This window comes from Mesoplodon mirus (genome assembly GCF_964341445.2).
Source record: "Mesoplodon mirus genome assembly, chromosome: 3".
NCBI classification, from domain to species: Eukaryota; Metazoa; Chordata; class Mammalia; order Artiodactyla; family Ziphiidae; genus Mesoplodon; species Mesoplodon mirus.
The window spans coordinates 23,901,373-23,914,653 of record NC_138978.1 but is presented as its reverse complement, the minus strand read 5'-3'; the positions used below and the strand labels follow the sequence as shown (position 1 = coordinate 23,914,653).

At 54.6% G+C, this 13,281-nt stretch overlaps 1 protein-coding gene across 3 annotated transcripts in view; it reads right to left on the bottom strand.

The window, feature by feature from the left end:
* The window catches only part of RPS6KA1 (ribosomal protein S6 kinase A1), a gene marked incomplete at its 5' end in the record, with an annotated part of 36,509 nt that extends 29,122 nt beyond the window's left edge, over nt 1–7,387 (bottom strand). The window contains 3 exons of one of the 3 annotated variants that reach the window (XM_082612568.1): nt 1,151–1,195; nt 2,552–2,597; nt 7,258–7,315. Coding sequence is in view for 1 of the 3 variants with exons in the window: in XM_082612566.1 (XP_082468692.1) it covers nt 1,151–1,195; nt 7,258–7,320 (108 nt within the window). Of the gene's footprint in view, nt 1–1,150; nt 1,196–2,551; nt 2,598–2,945; nt 5,134–7,257 lie in introns of those variants that run through there. The other 2 variants (XM_082612569.1, XM_082612566.1) reach the window with 2 other exon arrangements.
* Nucleotides 7,388–13,281: the final 5,894 nt, after the last annotated feature.

The window sequence follows — 13,281 nt, the reverse complement described above, 5'->3', positions numbered from 1 at the left end:
AGGAAGGGGTGGGAGCCGACTTCTGTCAGCCTGCCCTACCTCAGGTAGCTCAGCTCCCTTATCTTAGGAGGCTGAGTCAAGGCAAACATCAGGACCAGCTCTGGGTCTATCTCAAAGGTCAAGCTCATGGTCTGGTGCCCAGGCAGACCCAGGCCAGGAGGGTGTGGCCACAAACAGGCAGTGGAGCTGAGCAATACAGCAGGGCGTTCACGCTGCTGCTGCTGAAGTCACTGTGTGGCAGGCAGTTGCTACCTCATTTGTCCTTCATGTCACTCCTGAGAAGTAGGTTACTATTATTCCCAATTTACAGCTGAGGAAACTTTTGAGAAGCTTCTGGTCAAATGGTGACGGTGGAGCCAGGACTCGAACTCAGGTTGGCTCTACTGCCAGAACCCATACTTTGTCCTGCCTGGCGGCTTCCAAAGCCCCTCCACAGCCAGCAGCTCTGTGACCTCACAGCTCCTCGAGAATTGGAGGAGCTCAACATGGAGATGAGAAAGCCCAGGCCCAGAGGAAACAAACGACCCACCTAAGGTCACACAACTGTCACCCAGCCCTGGCACTTCTGTCAACACACAAAACCAGCAACAGGAGCTGAGGGGCTGAAGGGAGGAACCCAGGGGAAGCAGAGAGAGCAGAGGAGAGGGAGCCAGCCTGGGGCTGGGAGGTGGGATCCCTGAGAAATGGCCTGTGTGCCACATGCCAGGCACTGGGCCCTGGTTAGATTTGAGGCCACCAGGTTCCCTCCAGCGCCAGATGCCCAGATGATTCCAGGCCCACGTCAGGCCCAGCAGACCTGAGCCTCTCTCAGCACCCCTTCACCCTCTCAATAAGTTGGCCAAGCTGCCACGAGTAAATAAACGGAGGAAGTGTCCTGGTCTGGGTGATGCGTAACCAGAGTTCTAGCCTGGATTCTGACCCTGTCTGGGCCACAGTCCCCTCATCTGAGAAATAGGAAGGTTGGAGCAAGTAATCCTGACACACAGGGTTGCCTCGAGGATTAGGTGGGACCAGAGAAAGAAGCTTGAGCTGGGCCAAAGGGCCTCACGCCCAGGGGGGACGAGGGCAGGCCTCCCTCCTCTTCTACTCCATGCAAACGGTCCCCCCACCCCTGACAGTCCCTAGCTCTGGTGCTAGCCCTGGTCCTTACCTTGGACGGCTGAAGTCCAGCTTCTTCCCCTGAGGCTTGTCCATTCTGGAAAAGAGAAGGGAGATGAGGGAACACTGTCAAAACTTACCAGAGTGGCACAAAGCAAAGATAGACCCCATGGGGCACCCCCGCCCTTGGCTGCTCCCGGTAGCTAGGGGGCCGTGGAGGTGAGGGCGGCAGTTCCGGCCATGTCCTCTCTACCTCCACTCTCACAGGGAGGGCACAGGCATCAAGGCTCCTGCAACAGCCCCTCACAACTCAGCAGACCATTTCCCGGCATCTCTCCCTCAGGCTCTCTGCCTGGCAAATACCTCATCTTTGAAGGCTCAGCTCAAATGTCACCTTCTCCCAGTGAGAAGGAAAGGACTCCCAGCTCTGCCACAGACAAATTGTGCATGCCAACTAACCGACTCAAGAGGCCTCAGTTTCCTGATCTGTAGCAGGAGGGTATTTATATCACCTCCCAGGGTTGATGCAAGGGCTGAAGGAAACAAAGTCTGGAAGAGGGTCCAGCCCAGTGATGGTGGCTACCCTGGCCCTGCCTGCTCTGGGACCCCTCCCTATCCTTGCAGAATCACTGCTGCTCCGCTACGGTCCTGCAATCCTTCATTTTACCACTTATCACAATGCAGGGACTATTAACACATGGGCCTGCCCCTCCTAAGAAACGGGGAGCCCTGGGAGGGCAGAGATTAGGGCGTGGTGCTAACAGCTTTTCTCTTCCGAGCCCCTGCCACATGGCCGGCACTGGGCTCAGTGCCTCACACCTGTGGCACCATTAAACCCTCCTGACCTGGGAGGCAGGCCCTGGTCCCACTTGGCAAAGGAAGAAACTGAGGCACAGAGGGGCCTAGTGATGGCGCATAAAGTTACACCGCTGGTAAGTGGGGATTCAAAATCCGGTCTCTGACACCAGGGGGTGCTCAAAAGAGGACTGAGGAAAAGCAGCCCACTGCCCAGCGAGGGGAACTACCTGCAGAGAGGCAGGCACTGGAGCCCGCCCCTGGGCAGTCCTCCAGCCCCCGGACCTCACCCTCAGGTGGGTGCTACTCACCCTGGGGTACACCATCCCTTTCCTGTGTGATATGAGGTGAGTAACCTACCCCATCTGGGCCTTGGGAAGCTGAAAGAAGCTGTCCCCACCCCTCCTGCACAGCAAGAGTGTGGAGAGGCCAGGAAGACCCAGGACTTTGGAGCCAGGGGCCAGGTCCACAGGGCAGCTGCGGCTTTGCTCAGCAGCAGCAGGCATAGCTGTGCTCTGCCCATTACATAATCTCCCTGCCCCTGGAGCAGCCCTCCCCTTATCGCTCCCAGGACATCCTGCCCCAAGCCCCTTTAATGCCCCTAATCCTCCCCAGGGGCCAGTGTTCTATAGGCCCCACCACGCACGCATACACATACCTGTCATCTCTCAGAAGCCTGGGGAGAAGGACCAGGTCGACCAGGGCTGGGGGGAGGGGGAGGCACGGTGCATTTGTAGTTGGAGTTCCACTTCACCCAGCATTCTAGACTCTTGACATAATTCCCCCAGACGGTAACAACGGCCTATACGCCAGCCTCCCCCATTCCAAATCCTCACCCTTCCTAAAACTCAACTGTAATCGTTACACTTGAGTGATCGGCTCCCTTGGTTACTCCCTCACTCCTTTTTGAGAACCTTCTACGTACCAGGCCCCAACCCTTCCATGGCTTCCCACTGCCTGCAGGATAAAGTCTCAGCTCCTTGGCATGGCATTCAAAGCCGTCATCACCAACTGCCCAACACAGGTGATTAATGTGGGTTCTGGAACCTGACCTTGTGGGTTCAAATTCTGGCTTCTACCACCTGCATGACCCTGAGGTTACTTCATTTCTCAAGGCTTCAGTTTCCTCATCTGTGAAATGGGGATAAAAGTAATGTACCTCATTGGGTGGCTGTAAGAAGCAAGCAAAATGGTGTCTGTAAAATACATATACCTGGCACATAACTGGTCCACAAACAATCCCCATTATTGCTATCAGGCCCTATTATGGAACTAAACTGAACAACCTGAGACCCTGAACAGACCAGCTTGTTTCACATCCCCTCGCATTTGCACGGTGGCTCCTCCTACCAAGAAAACCTTTCCTGCCTGGTCACTTTGGCAAACCCCTGGTCTTCTTTCAGGACTCAGTTCTAATGTCATCTCCTCTGCCCACACAGTCTCAAGTCCTTTCCTCCCTCCTCTGGGCCTCACAGCACCGAGCAAACTGCAGATTAACTCAGGGAGGAGCCATGACTTGCCCAGCATCAACTCCTTGGCACCCAGATCAGGGTCCAGCATGTAGCCTGTCAAATGAAAGCTCAACCCAGCAAAGAGAGCAAGGAGGCCAGAGCAAGTTTTTTTTTGTTTTTTGTTTTTGTCACGCCATGCGGCATGCGGTATATCAGTTCCCCAACCAGGGATCAAACCCATGCCCCCGGCAGTGGAAGTGCAGAGTCCTAACCACTGAACCACCAGGGAATTCCCCAGAGAAAGTTCTATTACTCCCATTTTTCAGACAAGGTTCAGAGAGTTGAGGGACTTACCTGTGGTCCCTAAGACATGGGGCCATGACCCAGAGTCATGTGGCTGCAAGCCTGAATCCCTGATGAGGGAGGGGAGGAGGCGGTGGGTGTACCCAGAGGTGTGCGCTTACAGAGCAGTATCTTGGAGGATTCAGGGGGCTCCACAGGCCTTATTTGGTTGCCTCCAATCCAGGGGTCTCTGGCTTGGATGCCATCCTCATGGAACCCCATGCCTGTAAGAACTGTTGCACAAGGTCTCTAGAGGGGAATGGGCAGCCCTGGAGAAAGGACTGCAAGTGCAAAGAGGACCACAGGTGAGCCTCCCCGCTTAGAGCCAGGGTCCTGGGAAGACAGGGCTCATTTGCCCCTCTGGCCTGACTGCTGCACAGATGGTGGAAAGAACACAGGTCTGCAGCCACAAAGACACAGCCACTAACGCTAGCTCTGCCGGCCTCTCACTCTGACCTTGTGTCTGTCACATGACTTCTCTGAGCCTCGGTTTCCTCATCTGTACTACGAGGGCAGGTCCATCTTGTTCACAGCTGTACCCTGCTGCTTGGATTAGTACTTGTCACATGATAAGTGCTCAATAAATACTTGCTGAATGAATGAATGAATGAACGAAAGAGGACAATGATACTGACCTTGCAGAATACTGAATGAAAGACCTTGTCTAAAAAGTCTGGTACAGGAAAGGCCTTTTGGCCTCTTGGAGGATGGAGACCCCCTCTACTCCCTCTTCCTCAGAGAGCACTACTCACGGGGACGGCTGCGGAGGGCCTCCAGACCACTGTGCCCCCTCCCCAGAGGTCAGAGATGGGTTTCACCAAGCATCCTTCCTTCCCACCCAACCAGCTCTGTCTCGGGAAGAGGGGCCAGGGCAGCGTCTGGAGAGGCCGGGCAGCAGATGGACAAAGACAGCACGTGCCCCACAAGCAGGAAGCAGCCCCAGGAGTTGGGTTCAGAGCCCAGCACTGGCAGCCCTGCGCGCTGCTGGAAGCTGGGGGCCAGGTGCCAGGGCCGGCTGGTACCACCAGCCCTCAGCAAAGGCTGGACAGGAAAGCCTGCCAACATCCGGAGCCTCTCCTGGAGCACCTTCCACCTGGGCCAGTTTGATCCCAGCTCTTCCCTGTCCTTAAGCCTCCCCCAACTAGGCTGGAGACAACAAGAGATCTGGGTTCCAATTCGGACTCTGACATTAATTCACAGGCCAGTTCTCCTCTCTGAGTTCAGCTGTTCCATATGAAAATGGGGGTAATAATCCCTACCTTGAGAAGTTGTTTTGAGAGTTGTTTTATTTTAATAAGGTAACAGCGGTGAAGTGGGGTGGGTGGCACATAATGAAGCTCTGTACACAGCGAGGCTGGGCCTGGGGTCAAGGTTACTGCTTTCAGCAAGGCCAGGGAAGGCCCAGGCAGAATCGTCAACCACACTTCCAATGGGTTTACTCCACCTGGGCCACACCCCAGACAAGGCCCTGCCTCCCAGCAGCCCATTTTCAGCAGCGTCATGGGGAGGGCAGGGCAGTCCAGATCCCAGGCCTCTGCCAAACGCCCCCACCAGCCCCTCTGCCTGCCTCCTTCCTGGCCAGGAACCAGCGGCAGCGCCTGTACCTGCAGGTCAGGCTGCCGTATCACTTACATGTCACCTGGGCTAAGAACAGCGAGGCCCTGTTCTCCAGTGAAAACAGCCCAACCCGCGCCCTGGCTGCCCCATGGCTCCTGTTACCCAAACAATAACACCCAGTCGCCTGGCACCTCCATGGAGTGGGGAGGAAGAAAATGGGCAGTGGTGCTCGGGACTCTGTACCCTCTCAGGCCCAGAAAGCAGAGGCCAGAATCTAGCCCTGGCCACTGGAGAAACAGAGGCCCAGAGAGGCTAAAGACTGATTGGGGGTCACACAGTGTTTCCAAGGTGAAGCTCCTAGAGAAATCACAGCCCTCCTAATCCTAGGAAATAAGCCAGTCTCTTCCTCTCAGAGTTCAGCTGCAGCAGTACTAAAACTGAGTTGAGTTTCCTGTTTAAACCTGGCCCCTGCCCCAGGATTCCCCAAAGAGAAACAGGAAGTAGTGCCCTGGACTGGGAATTGAGCTCCTGGGTGTCTTTCTTCCCTACTAGTATAACCCATGGTAAGTCCTCAGATTAAGTCTCTCCCTGGCCCCTCCCAGTCCGCCTTCCTCTAGGGAGGCCTAGGTCTCAACAGATGCCCAGGCAAAGGAATCCACCTTTGAGCACCTCCCCAACCCCCTGTGCCCCAGTCCTTGGGGGGTGGGCTGCGGTGGATAGGGGCTGCAGAGGGCACCTCAGAGGGTGAGTCAGCGAGAGAACTTCTGAACTGAGCAGGACCCGTAAAAACCCCATGGTAGGGATCCCAAAGCAATTTACTCCAAATTGCGCCTTCAGGTTGGCTACCTAATCCTGCCATGCGCCCACCCTCCAATAGCCAGCGTCAGCCATGACCATCCCTTTAAAGGGGCAGCACACCCTGGGTTCTGGGGACCAGGGATCCTCACTCTGATCTCAACCTGTGGCCCTGAGAGGCAGGGCACTTGGTGGTTGCCCCAGTTACGAGAGGGCAGAGGAGGGGATCTAAGCAGGGGCTCCGAGCCCAAGCCAGAAGAAAATCACCTTGGCTCCCAGCCTCACTGAGGTTTCCATACCCTCCCTGCATATCCCCACATCCCCTCTGGAAAGGCAGTATCACCTACCTCCTTCCCAGAATGAGGCTGAGGGAAAAGGTTTTTTTCTCCATCTGCTGGCAGATGGACTTGACCTTGACCCTGGGGGTCAAAGGGCACAGGAAGAGCTGGCCTTCTGCAAGCTTAGGGCCTAGCACCATAGAATCCTCAGAGGGCAGGAGGTGCTTCTGGGAGAGGCTAGGCAGGCAGAGGCCAAACTCCCCAGGGGCCCAGTCCTTCCTACGGGAGGGGGCAGGAACCAACGTCCTCCTCATCTCCAGGAATAATTTTCACAACGTCTAAGGGCTTTTCCCTATTCCCTTCTCCCCAGCCTGAAGCAGGTGACACAGGTGTCCTCTGACCCTAGGCTGGGGCAAAGGAAACCAAGAGTTTCAGCCCCAGACGGGCGGTGTCACCCCAAATTCCACAACTGCTAGGGTCAAGAGGGACAATCCTTCTAGGGTCAGCAGCCGAGAAGCGGGAGCTCTTGGGGTAGGGCGCTGGGAGACATCAAGGAGAAGTGGGGGTTCCCATGATCCTTGTCTCTTGTAGAATCCGAGACATCTGACACCCCGGCCCTGGGCGTCTGCCCTAACGAAGGAAACTCCGACAGCTCCCGGTACAGGTCCTAGGCGTGTGGGGTGAGGCGGGGATCAGATCTCAGCGCACCACGGGATCCCCTCTCCGGGCTAAGGGGTTTCTCGGCGCTGTGGCGGAACTGTCCCTCGCGCACACACACCCGGGGCAGAAGGGGGTGGAGCCGGAGAGGGGGCAAGAGATCGGAGGGCACTCGCGTCCGCGCGGGCGCCCGCCAGGCTACAGAGGCGCCGCGGGCCGCCCCGCCCCTGTGGGGACTCGGGCTCGCCGGCCGCCAGCGCCCGTCCCCCGCCCAGCTCACTCACCTCCGGGTCCAGCGGCACCAGCTCCATGAGCGGCCAGGGCTCCTTGAGCTGGGCGAGCGGCATCGCGCCGCCGCTGGGCGGCCCGCGCTCCACCGGCGGCCCGGGCCGCCTCGCCTCCCAGGTCCCGAGGTCCCCGGCTCCGCGCCCCCGCGCCCCCTCGTCCCCGCGCCCCCTAACCCCCTAGCCCCCGCCGAGACCCTCTCGCTCTGGCTGGGCCGTCCGCGCCGCCGCCGCCGCGGCACTCGCACTTCGGCTCTCTCCGTCACCCGGCGCCGCCGCGCCCATTGGCTACCTGCGCGAGGGGCGGGGCCAACGAAGCCCCGCCCCGGCCCCCGCGGCGCGGCATTCCCAGCATGGACCCCCAGCCCCCGCCGCGAAGAGAGTGCGGGCCCCGCCTTCACCGCGAGCCCTGGGCCCGCGCTCTGCTCGGCCCAGAAGAGGCCCTCCTGGCTCCTCCCTCCCAAACCTGGTCCCCTGAGGGGACCACGCCAGGGCTACCCATCTCCCCCACTCACCTCGTTTGGAATAGCTCCCCAGATGTTCCTTCTCCCCCCCAGCGGGGGCTGTTTCCCCCTGCCACACACACACACACACACACACACACACACACACACACACACACACACTGAATGTCCTGGGCCTGACCCAGGCAAAGGCTAGAAAGGAGCCTGGGCCCTACTCCCCCCATTACAAGGCCCTAGGACCCCCCAACCCCGCCCCGGAAGGCGACACTGGGACCTCTCCTGCGCCCCGGCTCCAGGTAGGGTACAAGTCTTTCGCCACCATCAGGACCCACAGTGCCTCCAAAGTGATGTCTTAATACGCATGTTTTTCTCTTTTCAAGCCGTCTCCCCGGAATCTCTCCCAACTGCTGGCCCAGCTCTGGGCTCATTTGGGCTTGTGCCCCCTCTGAGGAGAGCAGGGACCAGGTTCCCAGGATTGGCCGACACTTGGGCTGCACTTGGAGTGCAGGGAGGCCAGGGAGAGAGATTTCCCCTGGAGAGATTCAGCCTCCGTCTAAAGAGGTGTTAGGGGTTCAGGTGTGATGAGATTTATTCACACGTGGGGGAGTGGAGAGATGGGCTTGCAGGTTTCATGGGTGGGGAAGAATGTCCATTTGCAAAGCTGTTCTAAAGCAGGGTTGTTTATCAGAAGCCTTCTTCCAGTCAGGCTTCACCAATGTATGATCTCCTTGGATCCTCACCACCACCTAGTTTACACATCATAAAACAGCCTCAAAAAGATGAGGTGACTTACCCAAGGTTACACAGCAGATGGGGAACAGATTAGGACTTTAAAAAATCAAAGTCAGTGAGGATTTCTCCTAAATCCAGATGCTCCTGTTATTCCATCACTTTCCAAGGGTAGCACCTCAGCTGTTAAAGTGAATTGAGTTTTGAGTGGAAAAGACTTTGGAACCAAACAAATCTGGATTTGAACCCTAGCTCTGCCACCTCCTTAACATTGGAAAACTCATTTCATGTCTCTAAACCTGTTTCCTTATCTGTGAATGGGGAATTATTAATATAATTCCAATCTTTCAGGTATATCCTGAGGACTAGATTTAATTCAATAAATATTTATGGCTAAATATTACAAGCCAGGCCCTCTTCTTGAGCATGCATTATAAACCAGCCCTGCTCCTCGTTCCTGTGGATATAGCAATAAACAAAAGAAAGTCCCTGTTCTCATGCAGTTTACATTCGGTCTGGTGTGATTAGATAAATTATTAGAGCTAACATTGACATAGCACTTACTATGGACCAGCCACTGTTCTAAGCACTTTACCTGTAAACTCATTTAATCCTCACAACAACCTTATGAGGTAGGTGCTGTTATCCTCTCCAGTGTATAGATGAGGAAACCAAGGACAGAGAAGTTAAGCGTTTCATTTTCTGGGTCCCTCCAAGGTCACACAGCTGGAAAATGGCAGAGCTGAAAGACAACCCTGGTAGTCTAGGCCCAGTGTTCATTCCTTTTTTTTTTTGGCCTCATTGGGTCTTCACTGCTGCGCACAGGCTTTCTCTAGTTGTGGCGAGTGGGAGCTACTCTTCATTGCAGTGCGCCGGCTTCTCATTGCGGTGGCTTCTCTTGTGGAGCACAGGCTCTAGGTGTGCAGGCTTCAGTACTTGCAGCACACAGGCTCAGTAGTTGTGGTGCACGGGCTCTAGAGCGCAGGTTCAGTAGTTTTACGCGTGGGCCTAGTTGCTCCGCGGCATGTGGTTGCTCCATGGCATGTGAGATCTTCCCAGGCCAGGGATCGAACCTGTGTCCCCTGCACTGGCAGGTGGATTCTTAACCAGTGCACCACCAGGGAAGTCCCTAGAGTTCATTCTTTTGTTCACTCACTCTATTACCTCCTTAATGAGGGCTAAACTGGAGGCAAACTGGGCCAAAGTTGGCAGCTGTTATTGACATCAGTGTTAGTATCAGTTGCCTGGAGCCAGTTTCCGATGCCCCAACCCCTGCTGCTCAGGGCTAGTGTTGTAATGTTTAGACTAAAAATTAGACGAAAAAATGGTTGTTGTTTATCTGAATTCAAATTTAACTGGGTGTCCTGTTGATTTGCTAAATCTAGTCATCCTACTCAGGGCTCAGAACAGATTGCACACAGGTGCCAAATATCTGGCTGCAAGCCGGTTTAGGTTAAACTTGGGAAGAGACATTGAGATCTAGAGAATGAGGGCAAAAGACTGCTGGGCGAGGAAAATGAGGTGGATGGATGGGAGGGGCATGGGTGAGGGGAAAACTGGAGTGATTCTACCTTCAATCTGCCCCCTTCCTGGGGCTCCTGGTCTCTTTCTTCCCCTTCGTACAGGAAAGGATTCCATATCAAGTGCATCATCTCAATTTAAGGACCCAGTAGTGACTGTGCTTTCCTATGAATGTTTCACTTCCTGTGTCCTCTCTCCCAAGAGTATTGGGTTATGAGTGGGTTATGCTGGGAAAGGGGGGTGCCCAGAGGACACCTGGGCCCTGCCTGGGAGCTTGGGCAGGTCAGCTTGCCCATCGCTGTTGAAGGGATGTTGCAATCACTCAGCAGAGAGCTGTAGAGACCAATCCATGGCCTACAGTGTGCTGATCCTGCTGCAGCCTCAGCTCACAGTTTCCTCTGTTTCTCTCTAGGCTGCAGCCACACTGACTTCCTTTAGTTCTACTGCCCCAGGGCCTTGCTCCTTGTTCTTGAAACTGTCTGTCTTCCTCAAGCCGGTTTATCTCCACAGTCACTTCCTCCAGGACATCTTCCCTTACCTGCCTGTTATATACACTCATGGCAATGGATACTTCTCCTTAGTGCTCCTCAAGGTGTACTTTTACATTTGTTTTTGTGATTACCTGATTAACATCTAGCTCTCCAATTAGACAGGAAGCTGTGAGAGGGCAGTAATCGGGTCTTCTTGGTTCTTCATTGTCTTCCTGGCACCTGACACACTGCCTGGCACATAGATGCTCAAAGAGGCTAAGTGATATGTACAACATCATCTAGCTACAGTACAGTAAATCTAGGACTCGGACCCAGGCAACCTATCCTCATGCTCTGAAATGCTACACTCTGAGTCATGGATAAATGATAGCTATTATTATTATTCATAATGGGGTGAAAACAGGCTGTTCTGGGCAGTCACTTGTGGTGTTTGTTAAGTGAATGACTCATAAGTGTGAAAGGGCTCTGCTGGACACAGTGAGGTTCTTATTCTGTACCTTGTGGAAGAGGTTATTCTGGCATGAAGCAGGGGGCTGAGCTGACAGGCTGAGCGCTGGGTTTTGGGTCCTTCTACCGCAGCCTGGGCATGTGCTTGCTATAATGTTCAAGAGCACAGGCTCTGGATGGGCCCTGCCCCACAGGAAGAGAGTCTGTCATTATTCTTTCTTGGCCATTCAGTAGAGGAGGGTCTTGGCACACGTGTCTCCTGGCAGCAGGTGGAACAGCATAAGGGGAACAATCATAATGGTAGTTCCCTTTAACAAGTGATTACAAAATGCCAGAACTTGGCTCAGCATTTAAATAGTAATCATCATCAACTATGACAGCTGATTGAGAGAGAACTATGTGACCTGCCTGGCACTGTGAGTGTTTTAGAGGCAAGAGCTCATCCAGTCACCCCAACAACACCATGAGACAGAAATTATTGTCCCCATTTTCCAGATGAGAAAACTGAGGCTCAGGAGTGATGAGATTGCCCATGGCCCAACAGCTAGTAAGTATTACAGCTAGGTTGGGAACCCAATTCTCTCAGACTCAAAATCCAGTGCTCTTATTCACTTCACTACACTGTCAGCCCAGAAGGGGCTTCACGGGTACTCAGTATGCAGAGGTGGGTAGTGGTGAACAAGTAAGGGGGTGGATTCTCTTATCTGCCCCATCCAGGTCTGAGGGATGGAGGTGCTTGAAACCCTCCTGTAGCTCCCCCATCACACTTCAGACAAAATCCAAGGACTTTGCTGGGCCTGCAAAGTCCCACAGGACCTGGCCCCCTCCTCCCCCTGCCCCCTCCTCTCCTACCACTCACTCACTCACTGCCCCCCTGCCACCAGTCTTGCTGCCTGCTCACTGACATACCACACACACTCCCACCTCAGGCTTTGCTCCTGCTGTGCCCTCCACCTGGAACGTTTCTTCCTTCAGCTCTCAGAGTTCACTCCCTCACTTCATTCGCACCTCTGCTCAAATGTCACCTCTTCAGAGAGGACTGACCCTATCTAAGATAGCTCCCCATCGATGGTATCATCTTATGTTTTCTTTTTTTCATGGCATGCCTCTCTACCAGGGATCATATTGTATATTTACCTGTTTGTTTATTGTTTGTTTCTCCCACTAGAACAAAGCTCCATGAGGTAGGACTTGTCTATTTCGTTTACTGCTATCTCGCTGGCTACAGCTGACATATGGCAAGCCTTCAAAATATGCTTGTGTGGGGACTTCCCTGGTGGTCCAGTGGTAAAAAATCTGCCTTCCAATGCAGGGAACGTGGGTTCGATCCCTGATCGGGGAATTAAGATCCCACATGCCACGGGGCAACTAGGCCCACGTGCTGCAACTACTGAGCCCATGGCGCAACAACTGGAGAGCCCACGTACCGCAACTGCGAAGCCTGCGTGCTCTGGAGCCTGCACGCCACAACTAGAGAGACCGCCCACTGCAACTACTGAGCCTGCTCGCTCACCAAAACTAGAGTCCAGTGGTTAGGACTCTGTGCTTCCACTGCAGGGGGTATGGGTTCGATCCCTGGTCAGGGACTAAGATCCTGCAAGCTGCGTGGCATGGCCCAAAACATAAAAAATAAAAAAAAGAACAGCTACCTAAGGCTGTTGGTCAAGCTGTACAGGTTTCTGGCCAGACCAACCAACTCCTTCAGTCAAGTTGTGCTGAAGAGGTTGTTCATGAGTTGCACCAACTGGTGGCCTCTGTCCCTTTCCCAGATGATCCGGAAGGTGAAGCTTCCTGGAGGGGAAGGCAAAACAGGTGTGGTTATAGCAACTAAAACTGATGATGTGCATGCCCAGTAGGTGCCCGAACTGAAGGTGTGTGCACTGCCCCCGGAGCCACATCCCCAAGGCCTGGGGCAAGATCCTCACCTTTGACCGACTGGCCCTGGACTCTCCCAAGGGTTGTGGCGCTGGCCTACTCTCTGGTAAAGACCAAGAGGTGTACAGGCATCTCGGCAAGACCTCAGGAACACCAAACCCTATTTTCCAAGGGCTGGAAGTTCAAGTGCACCAGAGGCTGACAGGCCAGTTGCCACTACAAAAACCAACCCCAGATCCTGCCTTGTTATTAAAAAGATTCTGGATGCTGAGAAAAAAGAAGAAGAAGAATGAGGCCAAAGATAGGGTAGTCAGAGAAGAAGAGGAACAATGGGAGCATCCGGATGGGACAGTCCCAGGGCTACTGGAGAACTAGCTAGTGGGCTCCTCCACTGACCTGGAGACCGGGACGGGGTGGGGGGAACAGAAGCTTGTTGCTGCTGGTTACAGAGAATGGGAGCTGGAAGTAGAGGTGGATATAGTAGCAGCAAGAGATGG